At 54.3% G+C, this 19,974-nt stretch overlaps 1 protein-coding gene across 6 annotated transcripts in view; it reads right to left on the reverse strand.

The window, feature by feature from the left end:
* The window catches only part of ZMIZ1 (zinc finger MIZ-type containing 1), a 245,837-nt gene that overhangs the window by 105,041 nt on the left and 120,822 nt on the right, over positions 1-19,974 (reverse strand). For all 6 annotated transcript variants that reach the window (XM_054522404.2, XM_024253583.3, XM_063727598.1 and 3 more), the window contains 2 exons: positions 8,015-8,123; positions 1,228-1,341 (listed from right to left, as the gene is read on the reverse strand). In XM_054522404.2, the coding sequence (XP_054378379.2) occupies positions 1,228-1,341; positions 8,015-8,074 (174 nt within the window). In that variant the 5' untranslated portion in view covers positions 8,075-8,123. The remainder of the gene's footprint in view (positions 1-1,227; positions 1,342-8,014; positions 8,124-19,974) is intronic.

Consider the following 19,974-nt stretch of genomic DNA (forward strand, 5'->3'; position numbering starts at 1 on the left):
CCATAGCCGTGTTGCCGCTATTTCTTCCTCTCCAGGCCAAGGCCATGTGGGCCTTTTGTCTCCTTCCAGCTTTTCAGGAAGCCTGGTGCCCGTGGGCCATGCCCACTGTTCCCGCCTGGCCAGACATCCACCTGGTCCCTCCTCTCCCAGCCTCGGGATAGGCGGGCTCCCCTGCCATCTGTTTACCCACATTCCTTTCAAAGCGGACTCAGGGCCTTCTGAGCAGCTGCCCTCCCTGGTCATCACATGTATGGACACAGGCCACATGGCTGGGGACATTCCCAAGCTTCGGGTGACTTCCATGGGGCCCTGTTGGCTGGCAAGCTCCTTAGCCTGGCCGATCATCCCACAAACTCTGGACCTGGCCTCTGCCCAGCTTGCAGCCTCGACCCTTCCTGTTTCTCTGGGTTCCATCGGCTGTGTGGCCTTTTGCAGATGCTGTTCCATGTGCCCCGAGCACTCCTGCCCCCTCTGCTGCCTGGCAGACTCCTGCTCCCTCTGCTGCCTGGCAGACTCCTGCTCCCTCTGCTGCCTGGCAGACTCCTGCACATAGAGGGTAGCTCCTTTCCTCAGTCTTCTGCGCCCCGCCCCACCACCCAGCCAGTTCAGGATTCCCTTCTCTGTGCTGCCTTCACTGTGGACAAGATTTTCTCAGTCACTTCTTTACACATCTGCCTCCTCCACTACAGAGGAAACCAGGCTCGGCGAAGCCTTATTCATCTTCAGTTTCCCCGGACTTAGCAGAGGGATCATACATGATCAATGAGAGATCAATGCTCATTTGGCTAGATGGATGGATATAAGAGGGGCTCAATCAATGCTTACCTGAGCGGATGGACGACGACAAAAGAAGCTCCATACATGTTTGCTAAGTGAATGAATGAATGAACGACTGGATAAAAAATGGCTGAGAACCCTTTGAGAGTTTCTCTACTGTGCTTATGATGGAACAGTGACCTGCAAAGTGAGCCCTGTGTCTTTCTCATCAAGTGTGGGAACCCACACAATCCCTAGGGACTGTGCCTCCTCATCAACTCCAGGTCCCCTGGGGGTGTGCACGTGGGGGACACACCAAATAGGGCCATCCCCCGAGCACCAGTGTCTTCCCAGCTCTCTCACTGGTGTCACCTCCCAATGTCTGACAACCTCTCTGAAACCTGGACAGGCACGCTAGCACTTGGCTGACTTTCCTGGGCGGGAATGCAGGCGGACAGGGTGCAGACTCACCGTCAAACAGCCCATCAGGCTCTGCTCGAAGGGCCGCTGGAAGGCCCGTGGGTCTCCACACCAGTCCAGCAGCTCCGTGGCAGCATTGTGGAAGTTGGCAGGATTCTGTAAGTGCTGTGGGAAAGGAAAAGGAGGCGTCTGAGGCTCCAAGAATGAGGGTAGCACAGGCAGTGTGTGGGGGTCTGGGGTGGGAAGACCCCAGCCTCACTGGGGAGGAGGTTCACGGAAAGGGGTAAAGGGGTAGCTGGGATCAGTGAGTTTCCTCATGCTCGATTTCACCCCCTGTGCTCAGCATGCCTGCTCCCACTGTCCCCCCACCCCCACCTCCACTCCACCCCACCGCCCCCACCTCCACCCCCACCCTCACCTCCACCTCCACCCCCATCCCCACCCTGGTGGATTAGTAGCCCCACTGCAAAGACAGGAAAACCAAGGTCTAGAGAAGGCTGATGACTAATAGCACAGTGCTTTCTGGATGCTGGTGGGGGTGGCGGAAGGTGATCCCTGCAGGGTTCTGGGAGTTCTCCCTCCCTGATCCAGGACAGGCTGGCCCTGGAGATTCCTTCCTGACTACCCCCGACTGCCCAGCCGCCGCCATCAAAGCCCAGGACTGGGCTCCCACCAGCTCTGGCTTTGGAGCCTGCTCTGTCCTAGCCACATAAGGTGATGGATTAGGGGAGGCCATATCCAGCTGGGAGGGTGGAGGAAGCACACGTGCCTGTACTGTCCTCACACTAGGGGCTGCTGTGTGTGACTTACTGGGCCCTGCCTGGATCCGCTCTGAGGCTGCTGACATGGTTGGGGAAGTCAGCCTGAGCTCAGGCCCCTGCCAGGCAGAGTCTGAGTCGACGGAGACTGAATTCTGGTGCCAGGGTGCTGGGCCTCCTGGTTCTGCTTCAGGCCCAGGCTGCAGGGCTGGTGGGGTGGGTGAGGTGCAAAGCAAAGGGGTGGTTCCCATGCCCCCCTTCACTCTTATCTGTCTCCCCAGGCCCTCTGAGTTGGGTACTGAGTCCAGGAGACAAAAGATGTGGCTAGGGGCAAGGAGCAGATTGGGGCAAAGGTGAGATTCTGGCTGTAATTGACTGCGTCCTCCTGAAGGACTCCTGGAGGGTGTCCACAGCGCAGGAGTGTGAACCACTGCAGAGATGATGGCACCTCCTGAGGTCCCATTGCCTTGGTACTGGGAGAAACAACAGAACAGGAGCCACCCAGGGCAGTCCCTCCATTCGACCTGCAGCATGAGCCTGCCCCAGAGCCAGGGCAGGGAGGGGCTTAGGAGCCGCAGGGCCCAGAATTGGCAAGGGAGCTATGGGGTTCCACACTCTGCCTTCACCCCCTTCCAACCACTGACCTAGGTTGGTCACCTCAGCTCCCTGAGCCTCAGTAGCCTCATCTGTAAAATGGGGATATGACAGAACCTGACTTGGTGGTGGGGTTTTATTTCTTTTGCTTAAGGTTCCGTGACTGTTGCTACAATGTGGTTCATGCAAGGCAAGATATTTAAAAATGGGTGGAGGAAAGTGAAATGAAGGAGAATGTCCTCCTTCCATGGAAGTAAAGGGAGAGAAAGAGATGTAGGAGAGAAAGAGGGCAGGCAAGCAGCAACAAAGCCCTCCGTCACGGGGCCGCAGTGAGGCTTAAACAAGATGAGGCTTATACAGCCCCTGGCAAAGTGCCTGGCGCATGGGGTGCTCCCACGTGGGGCTGCCCTTGGACCTGACTCTGTCTCCCAAAGGCTCTCCTGGAAGTACAGCTGCACGTGGCCGCTCTCAGCCCTGGCTCCTTCTGCAAAGGCAGTGCTCCCTGCATTTGAATTGTGTGAGATAGGAGGAATTTCAACATACAGAAACAAGCCCTTTGAGAGGGCAGCGGCGGGTCCTCACCTCTGCCTCCTGTGCCCTTTCTCTAAAGCATGCCCCTCAGAGGCCACAGGTGGTATCTAGGCTGCACGTGGAAAGCCATGCAAATCAGCTGATTCCTGCCCACCAGCCACCCTGGCTAACCGAGTTGTTCTGTTTATTTCAGTGATGTCACACCAAATTAGCAGGGTCAGGAGCCACTGCATGCTGCCTCAGAGCTGCCTGCCCCCAGCTGGTCACAGCACCCCACTTTGGGGCTCTGGGTGCAGGGGTAGCCTCTGAGGTCCATCTCAGAGGCCCAGTCTGGTTCTGGCACCTGAGTGCCCAGCTTTCAGTATCTCACCAGCCTTCAGAGCTCACCCCAGACAGCTTGTGTGGCCTGTAGGCTGTGGGTACACCTCATTGCTGAAGAAAACATCAAGTGTCCCCTTTGCTGGCTTTTTTTTTTTTTTTGACAGGGTCTCATTCTGTCACCCAGGCTGGAATGTAGTGGTGCAATCATAGCTCACTGCAGCTTCAATCTCCTGGGCTCAAGTGATCCTCCCACTTCAGCTTCCCAAGTAGCTTGGATTACTGGTGTGCACCAACATGCCTGGCTACTTTTTGTTGTTGTTGTTAATTTTTAACACAGACGACGTCTTGCTATGTTGCCCAGGCTGGTCTAAAACTCCTGAGCTCAAGCAGTCCTCCTACCACAGTCTCCCAAAGTGCTGGAAATACACTGCTGGCTACTGTGCAGCTCTTTGGCCTTGGCCAAGCCCCCTCCCCTCTCTGTGCCCTTGTCACCTATTTCAACCATGAGGTGACTGAAGTGCACAGAGAGACAAAGTGATCTAGTGAAATAAGCAGGACAGACATGGCCCAAACCCCGTCTCAGTTGCTGAGCCATGCAGCTCAGAAGACGTTGCTGCACATTAGACCCCTCATCCGTGAAACGGGGTAGTGATGGCATTCAGGGCTGCTGCAAAGTTGAGAAACAACAAGGAACTCATTACAGAGCAGGAGCCCAGGGAAAGACTGCTACTGCTATTGATGCCAGGGCCCCTCCATGGTTCCCTGTTTCTCTTGTGAGCCTCCTAAGGGGAGAAACAGCCTCCTGTTCACCTCTGGAACCTCAAAGGCTGGCACAAGGCTGAACCCCATGGGAAATGATTGGGGAGCAGTTAACTGTCCAAAGGATGGTGAGGCTGCTGTGTAGGCCAGCAACGTGGCCACTGCAGAATGAGCCCAAGTGGGAGGTGGAGGGAGGGGCCAGGGCAGGGCAGGGGTGAGCTTGGCCAGCCGTTGATGGGCTGGGGATGGGAGCACACGTTTGAATCATAGGCAGAGGACTCCCTAACTGTGGCTGTTACTGGACACTAGTACTCTGTCCCCCACCAGAAAGCCTGCCCATCTCTATAATTCCTCAAAAGAGTTGGGCTATATCCAATGCCATTGAGTCTGCTGGGGCAGGAATAGGGCACACCAATGCCTTGAAATGATGAATTCATCTTATCCATCCATCTGTCCACCAGTCCATCTGTGAATCAAATGATTCATCCATTCATCCATCTATGCATGTATCCATCCAACCATCCATCCATCCATCCATCCATCCATCCATCCTAAATGAATCAATTCATCCATCTGTCTGCTTGCCAACCCACCCATTCATTCATTCACCACTTTATCCACCACTCATCCATCCCTTCATTCATCTACCTATCCATCCAGAAGTTAATTTATCCAGCCACCCACCTATCTGTTCATTCATCCATTTATCCATTCATCATCTATACATGTGCACCCACCCACCCATCTAACTATCTGCCCATATGTCCATCCATCCATTCTCTTATGTATCCATCTATCAGTCCACACCTCTCCTCAGCCTACCTAAAATAGTTGGGCCCCACTCTGAACTGGATGCTATGCTAGACTCTGTGATTTCGAGATGAATATGGCATGTCCTTTGCCCCCAAGGAGCTCAACCTGGTGGGAGACCTGATGTATTCCTATACGGCCCATAGCTCCAGAGAGACAGAGCAGAGTAGGTGAGACAGCTGGGTGCCCAGGAAGTGTTCAAGCTCAGGGATAGGGTACAGATGCTCAGAAGGGCCCCTGGGGTTCAGGGCAGCTGCTGAGCAGGGATGAGCTGATTTGCAGGGCTCTCCATGTGGAGCTTGGATGTGCCAGTGATCTCTGAGAAGGGCATGTTGCAGAGAGGGAGCACTGGCTCTCCGAGTACCAAGAGGCTGAGAAGGGGCAAAGGCAGCTGAGATAGAGGCTGTGAGGGGACATGGGCAGCAGGGTGCAGAGGGTGGGTGTTGGTGAACGCCAACAAAGGCTACAACCAAGGTGAGGGCAGGAAGGGAAGGCTGTGTGGAGAGGTGAGGGAACCACAGCCCCTACCAGCCCGAAGTCTGCACAGCCGACACATCCATCATCTCAGCTCGTGCAGACATGCTTGCCTTTCTCTTCTGATTAGGTTACAGGATGCCTGAGAATCAACAGTCCCCAGCCAGCCGAGGCTGACTTCAAGGGCAGCTGTGGAGCAGACAGATGTCAGCACTGAGCTGTGTCTGACCGGAGGTGTGGGGGCGGGGGGGGGGCATGGAGCATGCAGGGAGCTCTGGATGGCCCAGGGGGCAGCTGGGCACACTCACAAATGCGCCACTGCCTGGCTCAAAAGCAGAGCCCTCTGTGTGTGTCCATGCACGTGTGTGCCGGGGCAGGTGAGGGAGGGTGGTGCGGGCTCTGGCATGTGCTGGTTGAATGTGCATTAATTATGATGCCCATTTTATAGATGAAGGGAAGTGAAGCAGCAAATTAAGGCTGCATAGTTTGTAAGCGATGGAATGGTGACTGAGCTGTGTGCCATGCTGTGAGGGGCTTCTGGTGGGCCTCTGCCCAAGATGGATCCAGGGAGGGCCAAAGAAGTCAGGTGCACCCTGTCCCCTGGTGATACAGAGCTAGGTGCCAAGAGGAAAGAGGCTGAGAGCAGGTCTCAGCAGGAATGGTGTGCCTGCCATGCGGAGGGTCCCATGCACAGGAGGCATGAGCATCCCATTGGAGGGCGGGGCCACTGCCAGCTGAGCCAAGGGTGAGAGAAACGGAGTGAAAGGTAGAGCTAGGAAAGAGCCCTGCAGAACCCTGAGTGGGAGGAGGGAGTGTGGGGGAGGAGGGAGTCTTGGCGTCTGGTTTCTATTCTGCCACGGTGAGCAGAGGCGTGTAATTGGCATTTGGGAGAGCCATTTGGGCTGGGTTCAATCTGTAACAAGCCTTCTTCAATTTCTTCTCCACAGACCCTGCATGGACTCCAAGATTCCTCTGCTCGATGCTAATAAGAGGACACACACCCCTCGTTCTCGAGGAACAGCCTCAGTTCCACTGGGCAGGCACCTTGGGGAGGCTCCGTCTGGGTCCTGGCCCTCAGGGAGGGAAGACTGGGTGGGTAGGGGGCTGTGAGCTCTGCCTGGCTGAAGCCCGGGGGCCAGCAGCCCGTGCTGGTTGCCTGAGCTTCCTGCTAAGCTGGCCTAGGCCAGGGGCCCGAGCCCCAGCACTCCCTTCCCTGTCACTGACATACTGAGGACAGTGGCCACCACTGCCATTAGCTGATCAACCACCACACACCAGGGCTGGGCTACATGCATCACCCGCAACATCCTCACAGCATCCTACGAGGTAGGCCCCATTTGACACATGGGGAAATTGAGGCTCAGAGAAATGGAGGACTAGCTTGAGATCCCACCATGGGTCCATAAAGGAATGGGGACTTGGGTCCAAGGCGTCTGACACCAAAGCCCGTGCCCCTCTCGCTGTACCTGGTCCTTTCTGGAGTGAATAACGTTGGTGGGTCTGTGCAGGGAAGCTGCCAGCCTGGGCTGTGGGAGCTGGGCCCAGCAGGTGGGCGCGTCACTCCTGGCCACCGCTTGGGGGCGCCCCTGTGAAAGGTTCCCCACCTCGCGGCAGTCCAAATAGAGGAACTCCTGGGCAGCTTGCCTCTTGGGCTTGGTGTGAGCTTCAGCAGGGTGGGGACCATGGCACTCTCTGGAATTAGGTCTTCCCAGCACCAGAGGGGCTGAGTGGACTCAGGCTACCCCTTTCCCCTCTCTGTACTTTTTTCCTTTCCTGTAAAATGATATGACTTCCTAGGACCTCTTGTCTTGTGGCTTTTTCTTTTTTAAAAAATAGAGATGGGGTCTCACTATGTTGCCCAGGCTGGTTTCAAATTCTTGGCTTCAAGTGATCCTCCTCTCTTAGCCTCCCAAAATGCTGAGATTACAGGTGTGAATCACTGGGCCCAGCCTATAATGGGTTCTTATTTTTAAACAAATTAGTAAATATTTTTAAATTTTCTCAGCTTTAATTTCTTTTCTTTCTTTCTCCTTCCTTCCTTCTTTCTTTGTTTTTTTTTGTTTGTTTGTTTTTGTTTTTTTTTTTTCCCTGAGACAGGGTCTTGCTATGTTACCCAGGCTGGGCTCAAACACTCTTCCTACCTTGGCCTCTCAAAGTTCTGGGATTACAGGTGTAAGCTGCCACACCCAGCCTGTGACTTTTTTTTTTTGAGAACAACTGGAGCAAAGGGGCAGGGAGCTTAGTTCTAGGGAGGGAGGTGGTGGGAGAGAGATGGAAGTGCCAGGTGCATCACTGCATCCTTGCACATAAATAGAGCCCAGAGAGGCCACAACACTGGCCCAACGTCACACAGCTGGGAAGGGTGTGGAAAGGGACAGGGCAGCATTGGCACTGAAACCCATGCATGTGATTCCAGCATTAGGCTGGTCAGTGCCAGCATGCCAATAACGGCCTCGATAGGTAGGTGGTCAGAAGGCCCTGTCATCATCTCCAGCCAGCACCTGCCAGATGCCCTGCTGCTGCAGCACAGGCCTGCTGCTCTGCCCGCCCCATCTGCCCCACCCTTGGAGTGTGCCTTGCCCCACACCCACCTGCTTGATGCACTGCAGTCGGTCATTGGTCTGCTGGATGTGCCTGTCCATAGAATTCATTCTGGCCGTTTCGCTAGGTTCTACCCGAGAGCCATGAACGTTGTCCAGCCTGCGAAGAGAAAAGAGAGGGTGTCACTGGATCATGCCAGACCTGCCAACCTTGAGCAGCCTCCCAACTGCCCTCTGGCCACAACACTGGCAGGTTCCAGAGTCCTTTGCTGGGCCCTGTGGGGCTGCATCTGGGGTACCCCACTGGGCTGAGGGCAGGAAATGCTTCTGGGTGCTTTCCATGTGTGGCACATGTGAGCACTGGGCAGGCATACCCACCAGGGGATGAGGAACTGCACATGCAGGTACACACATTTCTTTTCTTTTTTTTGAGATGGAGTTTTGCTCTTGTCACCTAGGCTGGAGTGCAGTGGCGCAATCTCGGCTCATTGCAATCTCTGCCTCCCAGGTTCAAGCGATTCTCCTGCCTCAGCCTCCTGAGTAGCTGGGATTACAGGTGTCCACCACCATGCCCGGCTAATTTTTGTATTTTTAGTGGAGACGGAGTTTCATCATGTTGGCCAGGCTGGTCTTGAACTCCTGACCTCAGGTGATCCGCCCACCTCAGCCTCCCAAAGTGCTGGGATTACAGGTGTGGGCCCCCACGCCCAGCCAGGTGCACACATTTCTGTACGTGCATGTGTGTTCTGGGTGGTGGAAAGAATGGCAATTCCCCTTGGATTCCTGGTTCAGGGCTTAGCCCACGTGTGTGTGCATGTGTACGTGTGTGTGTGTGTGTTCATACATGTGCATACAGGGGGACCTTCCCATATGACGACCTTCATTGCACATGCACATGTGCTCTGAGTGGAGATCTCAGGTGGCACCAGCCCCCCCAGTCCCTCAGGCTTTGAGTTGTTCATAATTTATAAACTACTCACAACTCTTTTTTTTTTCACTTTGCCCTCCTGGAAAAGGAGGATAAGAATGAGCACCACACCCATTTTCTAGATAAAGAAACTGAGGCTGAGAGACAGAAAGGGAAAAGCCAGGGTGGCACATCAAGCAATGTCTGAGCCCAAACCAGGAACCAGGGCTCCTGACTGCCAGCCCACGGTTTCCACTGTGCAAGGCTGACAGTGCGGGTGCAGGGATGGCTTGGCACTAGGCTCACCCTTCCTGAAGTTCGGGAGAAGGAAGTGCTCAGGGCCATTAGCATGAATGGGACTTCCCTCTGGATGACAGAGCCGAGTGCAGGAAGCTCCTTCGGCTCGAAAAAGCCCTGGGAGTCCCCAGGCCGCTCCAGGGAGGCCACACAGCAAAGGCGGGGATCTAGGTAGAGAGAGGAAGGACTGTACAGCCCCAGTCCACCCCCTGTTAGGGGTCCAGGTCCTTGGGCCAAGGTAGAAGTCTGCCCGCTGCCAGCTCTATTTGCCCTCCTGCCCCCAGTGGACAGTTCAGGCTGCAGACACTTGGGTCAGATCCAGGGTGCTGGACAGGAGACCTGGGGCCCTAAGCCTTCTCTACTACTCTGCCACACTCCCCACTAAAGACCCCTCATCTCTGGCCATGTCACCCAGGACTTTTCACGTGCTGGACACCTGCATCCTCTCCTTTCCTTTTCACACACACTCTGTAAGGCTAGGATCATCTCCATTTTACAGGTGAGGAAACTGAGGCCCCAGATGTGCCAAGTCCTCGCAGCTGGTGGAAGTGTAGGTTGTGTCTGCCTGCCTGTCTGCCTTCTACACACGCTTGTTGAGGGAACCAACACCACTGCCTGGCCCCAGCCTTTGGAAGAAAGTCCTGTTCCTCCTCCAATTGCTTTAAAGGATGTGTAGCTCTTGCTGCAATTCTCATTGCTCCATGTGTGTCTGAGAAGGTAATTCATTTGCATGGTTCAAAAATCAGAAAGTCCACAAAGGTATCCCGTCCTGGGTCCAGGCCCTGTCCCCAGTCCCCTGGTGCCCTTTCTAGGAGAACCAGTGCCATCAGTCCCCCTTCTGGAGAGTCTCATCTAGAAGCAAATATCTACACACACTATTTCTTGCCACATTTTTAAAAACATAAAATAATAACATTCTATACACATTATTTGGACGTTGCTTTCTTTTCCCCCCTGTTGATGATACATCTCAAAGTTTATTCCACATCAAGACACAAAGAACTTTTTTTTTTTTTTTGAGACGGAGTTTCACTTTGTCGCCCAGGCTGGAGTGCAGTGGCGCAATCTTGGCTCACTGTAACCTGCGCCTCCCGGGTTCAAGTGATTCTCCAGCCTCAGCATCCCGAGTAGCTGAGGCCACAGTTGCTGCCACTATGCCTGGCTAATTTTTTGTATTTTTAGTAGAGACGGGGTTTCACTGTGTTAGCCAGGACGGTCTTGATCTCCTGATCTCGTGATTCCCCTGCCTCGGCCTCCCAAAGTGCTGAGATTACAGGTGTGAGCCACCGTGCCTGGCCACTTTTTCATTTTTTAACGGCCGCACAGTATTCCTAGGTATGATGAAGCATTATCCAACTAACATCTGCCCATTGACCCCCTGCCAGGTGCTGTTCTAAGGCTTGAGCCCTCAGACAAGGCCCCTCTGCTCAGGGGGCTCACACTCCAGCCTGAAATGAGGGACCCTGAAGCTTTTTCCAATTTTTTTTTTAGACTGAGTCTCGCTCTGTTGCCCAGGCTGGAGTGCAATGGCGTGATCTTGGCTCACTGCAGCCTCCGCCTCCCAAGTTCAAGTGATTCTCCTGCCTTAGCTTCCCGAGTAGCTGGGATTACAGGCACCTGCCACCACATCTGGCTAATTTTTATACTTTTAATAGAAATGGGGTTTCACCATACTGGCCAGGCTGGTCTTGAACTCCCGACCTCAGGCGATCTGCCCACCTTGGCCTCCCAAAGTGCTGGGATTACAGGCGCGAGCCACTGCGCCCGGCTCCAAATTTTTATCATTGCAGTGCTGCAGGAATAACTGTTCATATCGGCACATCACACGTGTGTGAATTAGTCTAGAGAACATACGCTCAGAAGTGGAGTTGCTGGGTCATCTGGGAATTTGTATTTTTGATAAGTGCTTTCTGGAGCTCTACAGCAAGAAGGGGAAAGTGGGGTTGTACCCATATTTATTTCTTCCACCCTCACCCTGCCAACCATCCCTCCATTCATCCCACCCACCACCCATCACACATGTCACACCCTGACGCCCAATTTCTCCACCCATCATTTATCTATCGAAATACCTGCCTGGGGAAGGAGGAGGGGGGTGAGGGAGCTTCCAAAAAGAAAATTTAAAAAATAAATAAGTAACAATAATAAAAACAAATGCCCACCTGTTCAGCTGTCTACTCATCCATTCAAACATCTTTAGTCTCCACTTGCTCATCTGTACATGCTTCTGCTCTCCCAAGAAATGCTTTTTGTTTGTTTGTTTGTTTTTGAGACAGTCTGTCGCCCAGGCTGGAGTGCAGTGGCGTGATCTCCACTCACTGCAAGCTCCGCCTCCCGGGTTCATGCCATTCTCCTGCCTCAGCCTCCCGAGTAGCTGGGACTACAGGCACCCACCACCACGTCCGGCTAGTTTTTTGTCTTTTTGGTAGAGATGGGGTTTCACCATGTTAGCCAGGATGGTCTTGATCTCTTGACCTCATGATCCACCCACCTCGGCATCCCAAAGTGCTGGGATTACAGGTGTGAGCCACCGCACCCGGCCAAAATGCTTTTTACCAACGACACTGTGCGGGGTCCTAGGCTAGATGGATTGGGCGTGCGGAGATTAAAATGAAATCATTTTCTTGTGTTCAAGGAACTCTTGGTCCAAGCCCACATTTACCTACTAGATGACCATGTGCTGAGCTCCTCCTATGAGTCAGGTACTGGTCCAGGCAAAGCACAGATAAGAGAATGTAGTTCCATCCCCATTTTACAGATGAAGAAACTGAGGCTTGGAGGTTACAGCCTGTTGGATAGGAGCCAGCTCTAGAATCCTGGCTTTCCCTTTACAATTTTCACTCTTGAACAGGTCCTGGGGAGGGGGCAGGGTACAGGTTTGTGTGTGTGTGTGTGTGTGTGTGTGTGTGTGTGTATGGTCTGGGTTGGCAGGGGCATGATCAGGGCAGCTCTGCTTGCTACTTCTGTAGGTCACCCAAGCGGGAGCTGTATTTGTCCTCCTGAGTTTACCCACACAGATGCTCAGCCAGCGTCCACATGACAAAGGCTCCTGGGGCCAGGGACAAACCATGGTGGGGAAGACAAGGACACAGAGAGCCCAGAGCAGCAGCAAGACACTGCCACCTTCAGCAAGGCCATCTCAGTTCCTGGTGCCAGGCCCCATCAGAGCCAAAGGACCCTGGTGGTCTCCCAGGCACCATGTGATACCCATGCGGCGGTGAAGGCATGGGTCCCACATGGGGGCATGGGTGAACACTGGTAGCCAGGGTTCCAACAGAGAATTCAACTTTCACAGCCAGCCAGGACAGGGAGACCCATCCCACAAAGGCCTGGGTTGGCTCAGCTCCTAGCTGGAGGAGATAGAAGAGAAGTACAAAGAAACCTCATGCCTGGCAGGCCTTCATCCCGCTGTCGGCAGGCCACTGCCCACCAGGACAAAGGGCTACCGGCGGCCCAGGCAGCCAGCAGGGGGCGCTGTTGACAAACCTAAGTGACCTGGGGGCCAGACCTGAGCACTGTGGAGGTTCCAGGTGCGCTTCCAGGCCCTCCGTCCTCTCCCTCACTCCAGTGAGCATCCAGGTGTCCCCAGCCAGGATGGACTTCGAGTGGGCTTCTCTGGTTTCCTGGCCTTGGTTTCCCCATCTGCAGAACAGGATGCTGCAGAGGGGCAACTCAGTGACCTCATAAGGGTCTACCTCTCAAAAGGAACTTTCTCCTGACATTGTGTCCGGGGGCAGAGCCTGGTGGGCCTTGATAAATGCTTGTTGAATGACAATGCCTGGAAGCCCCAGGCAGGCACAGGAGCTTAGATCCACCCAGCTGGCGACCACGGGGCTCAGAGGCCGTTCTTTTCTGTTTAGTCATAGCGGGGGCCCAGGTCCTGCTTTAAGAAGGAAACAGCAAACTGGGAGATGGGACTGTCCACCTTCGGGCTGGCCCCACGCAGGGTCATGGGCAGTCTTGTCTGGAGGCCAGCGGCTGGACTGAACTGGCTTCTGGACGGAAAGATTCCTGGAATATTAAGGGCCAAAGATGCTTTCAGGTCCCCTATCTACCCCCTCTGCCTCAGCTGGTTTTATTCTGAGGAGCCTGGGGCCCATCAGTGGTTTGTTCAAGGCCAAGGGGCACTGGGCTGGGTCCAGGTCCCAGGGGGGCTTTGCTCCCAGGCAGGGCTGCAGCTCACAGGAACTGAGGGGTGAATGTCTGGGCTTGCGACACCTGTGAGACGCAAGGGTGGGTATACGGATGGCAGGAGGGACATCGCAGACAACAGGGACAGCGGTATGTCCTGTGTTTCTTAATAAAAGAACAAATGGCTAGCGGATTATGGAGGCACCTACAGGTGAGGTGACATTTTTAAACTGTTGAGGTCAATGATGGAGAACTGCGGTTACTAACCCCAGGAATGGAGGAGATGGAGGCTCCAGTCTCTGGAGTAAAAGGGTCAAAGGCCTAGAGAGCAAAGGGTCTCAGGCATAAAGAGAGGAAGGGTGCGCTGAGGGAGGCATGCAAGAGACAGCTTGTTGAGGGGCAGGCTGGGATCTTCCATTTGCTCTACACCTGCTATGTTCAGGCACCAGGCCAGGCCCTATGCAGTGCTAATTTTCTTCATCCTTAAAAGGCTCAGAGAGGTGAAGCAAATTGCCCAAGGTGACACAGCCGGAAAGCTGCTGGGCTGAGATTCAAACCCTCTACCTTTCCAGCTGTTAATGTGCTGTTCTTTGCACACCCCATGACTGGCAGTCAGAGCCTCCTGGTAGTCCCCACCTCCGGCTGTGACTGGGCCCCAAGAGATGACCTTCTTGTTCCACCCAACCTGCCCAAATCCAGTCACTTGCATCACTGGGCTCCCTGCACACTGGCCACCTTTGGGAGGTGACACGCACCTGGTGGCCAGCAGAGGTCGCCCTTCGCCACAGGAGCGCCACTCGGCTGGGCCGCTGCCTCCGCCTCCGGGCGCCTGGACTCCTTTAAGCCTTTACAAGTCGCTACAAATCCTCCGTGGCTGCAGCTCTAGAGCTCTGCAGAGAGGCCGGGCTCCCGCCCAACAGATCACTGTCGGCCTGGCCCCGGGTGCACCCGTGGCCTCAGCCCTTCCTACTGCCCCTGAATGGGGGGTTGGACCAAGCAGGCTACCCCCATCCCGGCTCAGGACCCCAGCCATGTCTCCTGGTCGGACGGAGCAGCTAGGAGCCATGCAAAGCTAATCAGCCTGGGGGATCAGGACCCTGCTCTGCTGAGTGAATAGGGCAGAGAGCTGGACCTCCGTTTCGCTGTCTGCAAAGCACAGGATCGGGCTGGCCAGCCTTTGGCAGCCTGTCAAATACCAGCCTCTTAGGATTCCCTGTGAGGTGCTCCGGCTGTTCGGAAAACTCCATCCCCACAAGAGGAGAATGCCTACTTTTGAAGCTGCAAAGCCTGTCCCAAGGCAGGTCCATGGGGAGGCTGAAGGCCCGGCAGCCCCGGGAGCTGTTCTTCCAGGGCAGCCCAAGGCCACGACGCTGCCCCTTTCACAGCTCTGTGCTTCTTCTTCTTGCACCTTACACTTGGCTGGGCTTAGTTGGGCAAATGGAAGTTTTTGGATGGTAACATGCAGTCAGCCCGGTCTTCCCAACTCCCGTGGGACGTCTTTCGGGACCAAGCTTCCATTTACACTTCTCACCACCCAGCAGAGTAAGGGTGTCTACCCTTGGCGGCACCTGGTGCAGAAGACTAGTTCAAGAAAAGTTAGCGGCTATTATGCATAGAGGGCTGCTTGGAGGATAGAACGTTGAGAGCTGAAAAGGCCTGGGAACACCCGCCTCATGCCCTCATGCGGCAGGGTGGGAGGCGGAGGTGGGGAGAGGAAGAGGACACGGAGGGCATCGTGAGCAGAGCTGGGCTGGAGCCCCTCTGACAGGTCCAAGTAGAGCCCTGGATATCTCTGGGCTGCCAAGTCAGCAAGGAGAGAAGCATCTCAACTGTCTCATGGCTGGGGGAGGCAAAGAGCCCTCAGTGGGCTCCTCACTGGACACGGGGATGAGGTGCTTCTAGCTGCCCCACAGAAATGTGGAGCTCCACAGGCAGCTAGCTCCCAAGGGTGGCAGCCAACCGAACAGTCAGCTGTCCCAACACAAGTGTTTTATTTCCCACCTTTGAGGCCTCACTAGTTCATCAGTCCACATAATGCACACGCACCCAGAGAGAGGCGTCTGCACAGCACACATGTGTGCATAGGCACATACACATGTGCCCCCTTGCATACTTCACAGCAGGTATGTGCACATGCTGGATGCCAACACAGATGCACTTGAGCACACACATCTCATGACAGCTTGCACAGGCAAGTGGGGGTCCCCGGGGAGCTGTGTGAGCAGTGGTGTGCAGAAATGATTCAATCACCATGCACATCTGCAGCTTAGGTCCCCTGGGACAAGCGGTGCCAGTGGAAGGAGTGGGCGGCTCTGCCTACAGCCCGAGAGCAGAGGCTGCGTTCCAAGACACAGCGAGGACGGAAAGCCTAGGGGTCCAGAGGACATTCCAGACAGCCCCTTCATCAGCCTTAGACTCCCAGAGGGACAAACATCATGAGCCCTGGACTCAGCAATGACCTGCCAACCTGCACATGCCAGCATCAGTCGGGATCCTTTTCGGCCTGGCCCCCAGCCCTCACTACTCTCAGTCACATCCCTTGTCTCCAACATGGGGCTGCTCCCTGCCTCCCAGACTGTGCTGTCAAGATCGCACCTCCATGTCTTTGCCTCTGACTGTCCCTCTGCCCGCAATGCCTGGACACCTCCCATCCATCAGGGTATGGCTCAACTGTCACTCTTTCGTGCTCTTTCTTGGTTTCCATCCCTATCCCCTCCATGTCCCTGTCACACACCCCCATCTTAGTGGCACTAGATGAGGGCTGAGTCTTTGCATCTGTCTCTCCATCAGCTGGAATGTCTTCCAGTTACAGATCCCTTAGTCTAGCCCAGGGCTCGGTACTCAGCAGGTACTCATTAGATGGGTGAACAGGCAGGTGGACGCATGCCCATCGCTGGGTGTACATGAGACCCAGGGTGGCGAGAGCTGAAAAACCCATCACCCAGCCCTAATCAGAAGATCCTAGGACTCAGAGAGACACTGGTTACCCCGTTGAGGGTTCCCAAAGAGAGATACATGTACTGCTGGTGGGACAAGGATGACTTTAGGTCCATGGACAAACCTTTTACATTCTCATAGTGAAGTTTTTGGACTGATGAGTTCATGAATATTATTATTTAGGATGCAGTTAAATTAGGTAGCAATAGCAGACCTAAGTGAATTAAAGAATTGTTTTAAACATAGTATGAATGGGCAAGCACTGATGTAGACTGATGACTTCCTCACCTTAAAGGTAATGAGTAGAAGCTCAGAGAGGTGTGGAAGCTGCCTGTGGTCACGTCGCAGGTGGCTCGTGCATTCCCAACCCTCGGTAGCCTGCACCAGGCACACAGGCTGGATGCAGAGGAAGAGGGTGGTGGTGAAGCAAGGACAGTAGGAGAGTGACTTTGTGCCCTACCTCAGGGAAGTCAGAAAGAAGGGCAGAGAGACAGGAGACGAGATGGGGAGAGGGATGGAAGAGGCAGCTCCGGGCAGCTGCACAGGGCCAGCTGCTTCCAGCTCTTAGCAGGACAACTGGAGCAGGCCCTCGGGCCAGCTTGAGTCATTGCACAGGGTGGGGCCCCTGGGTAGGCGGTGGTCCTGAGAGCCAGACCTCTTGGCTATGAGGTTGTGAGAGGCTATTTCACCTTCCTGAGCCTGCATCCTTATCTATCAAGCAGGAAAGTCCATCTCCTCCCTGCCCCACTGTGTTGAGGAGCTGAGCAAATGAATACTTAGGGGACAGTGTTTTAAAAAGTGAAATTCTGCACTCGGACCACAACTCTTCAGAATTCAGTCCCTCCTTCCTCAACCAGGGCAGTGCTCCTGTGCCAAGACTTGACACGGCTCCACACTGCCTCGCCACAGAGTTCAGATGCTTTGGCTTGGCACTCAAAGCTTCCGGAAGGGTGGACCCACTTCTCTCCATGATCCAATCTCCCAACACCCATCCTTGTTCACGGGAACACCCATTGTCAATGTTGGCTAGTGGGATAACATAATGTAACCTTGGCATTTCAGAGTGGTGGCTTCATGACAGTCAGCCCCATACAGCTATGCCTAACAACCTGCCCTGGGACACAGAAGTTAATTCAGAAGTGACAGTTTCCTGAGGAAACACTCAGCGATGTGGCCCTGACAAAGGGGCCAGCCCACTGACCCGACCCACACAGGGCTGGGATCCTAGCTGCATTTGGTGTGCCTTGTCTTTCTGGGCACATGACACTTTAGAGGGCCTAGGCCATGCCCTTGAGGCCAAACCCTCCTGCCATCCTCTGGCCATACTCCAAATCCCTGACCTCACAGTGAACTTTCTCTGACAGCTTCTCTTCCCAAGAGGCAAAGGAGGGTTGGATTCAGCTCTGGAGAAGGCCCCTTGGGCTTTCTCTCATTCCCAAGGAGGCCACGCCCCTACACTTTGTTTCCTCGGAGTGGAAAGAGGTACTGAACAACTATCAAACCTATATGTGCTAAACACTAGGTTCTCTATGTCACATCAGTTAAGCCTCAAAACTCTATCATGCTGTTCCAATTATTATTACAGTACTACAGATGAAGAAACGGAGGCTACTACAGATGAAGAAACTGAGCCTCTGAGAGGTCCAATGATTTGCTTAGGGTCACACTACTGACAATTGCCAGGATTTGAATCTAGGTCTGATTACAAAGCCCATGTTTTTCTGTATCATGTTTTCCATGGGAAGGTGGCAGACCTCCCTCAACTAGACACTGCCTTCCCCAGCCCCAACTTCCCTGAGTGAGAGGAAGGTGACTAGTATTGCTGTGGAGTGCTGAGGATGGTGGAGATAGGGAGTCACAGGCCCGTCCAGTGCTGGGCCCAGGCCAGCACTGCTATCCTCTCCCTGGATAGCAGTGCTCATGCAGTGTCCTTGTCCTGGCTCTGCCTCAAGGCTCTTGTCTGTGACTCCAAAGGCTCAGATGCCATGAAGTGGGGAAGAGAGGGGTGAGAACAGTTACCCGAGGGCCCTTGGAGGATATAGGGAAGGATGTGACTGTAGACAGAGGCAGGACCCCCCCCAACACCAGCTGGTGCCCTCTAGAAGGGTGTAAATACCTAGCAGATGTTCCTACACCCTGGCTCCAGGAATGGAGATATTCTCCATTGTCCTCTCCCTACCCCCAGCTCCCCAAGGCTCCAAATCCCACCTGGCACTCTGCAGGAGCTCCAAATAGGGGCAGGATCAATGGCATCCCCCAGGAAGAGTCAGACAGAACTAGATCAGCCCTTAAGGACCAGCTGGCATAGGGATGGTAATGCTCTGGTATGCAAGAGGTGGAGGTGGCATCCATACCACCCTCCACCTCCCGCACCCATAGCAGGCATGGCTAATCAATCACTGCACTCTTCTCAGTGAATCCAGGCATGCCCAGCCTATCCTCCACACACACTTCTGCACAGCCACTGTTAACCACCTGGTACCAACACATAAGATGAAGTCGTCTAGGTGGTCTATTTTTGAAAAGGCAGTAAACAGAGGCCAGAGACAGGAGGGCTTAGCTTGAGGCCATCAAGCAGATCCACATGCAAACTTCCCGTTTCCTGACTTTGTGCTCTTTACCCTAAACTGAGAGTCACAGCCAGGTTCTTTTCAAGCTAAAAGCCTCTATGGATGGGTGAGCCAATTTCAAGCAACCTTATATCACAGTCTCACAGTAGCCTGCAAACAAGTATTATTCCAGTTTGTAGATGAGAAAGTTGAGGCTCTGAGTGGGTAGGTGATTTCTACCTAGCCACACAGGGAGGTGTGAATGACCCAGGGCAGTGGCTGCTCCTCCTGAGCCCATGTGTGTACTCCTTTAGTTAGCTGCTCTTCACTGTTGGTATATATATATATTTTAATTTCTAAAAAACCAAAAAATTGGGGAAACAGAGGAATCAGAAGGCAGACATTTATTTGAGCTAAAAGTGGTAGATGGAAAAACAATGAAAAGTCCTCATGGCTTAGATCTGGAAGTGATCTGGGATCTGCGCAGGCCTATCCTAACATTTACAGATGAGGAAACGGAGGCCTGGGGCAGGGAGCGTAGAGCAGAGCCTTGAAGGCCCCACTGTGGATCCGAGGCAGGGCCAGGGCCCACACCCAGGCCTCAGGAGCCCCAACTGCCCCAACCACATCCAGTCCACCCCTGCTGATGCCTGCCCAGGCCAGGCCTGCGGTCAGCCCACAGACAGCTCAAATGGGCCTGCCCTAGGGAGCTCCAAGCCGCCTTGGGGGTGGGGGTGGGGTAGGACAGGGTGCCCATGCCAAGCGTGATGGGAACAGGGGCTTGGCTCTTACTAGGAAGCAGCTATGGTTCTCCCTGCAGAGGCCCTGGGCAGCCCCCACAGCTCCCTGTGGAGATTTCTAGCATCCCTAGATCCGGGGGTGGGAGCTGGGCTGAGGTTGGCACAGTGATTCATCAAGCTCTCCTCTCCAGAAAGCCCATGGCATGGGAGGGGCATGCATCAGCTGGGTCTAGCCTGATCTTCATTTAGAGGAGTCTCTGGGTGTGAGGCTACTCAGGGGACTGGGCCACCTCAGCCCAAGAGTAGAGGGCCCTCATTCCTGAAACCCTCCAAGCACAGGCTGGACACCCCACAGGCAATCCAAAAACACGCTTCCTGGCTGCCTGCTGAAAGCCAACAGAGACAAAAATCACGCTAGGTGCTCTGAAGCTGCCTGGTGACTTGAAAAGT

The sequence above is a fragment of the Pongo abelii genome, chromosome 8 (assembly GCF_028885655.2).
Source record: "Pongo abelii isolate AG06213 chromosome 8, NHGRI_mPonAbe1-v2.0_pri, whole genome shotgun sequence".
Lineage (NCBI taxonomy): Eukaryota > Metazoa > Chordata > Mammalia > Primates > Hominidae > Pongo > Pongo abelii.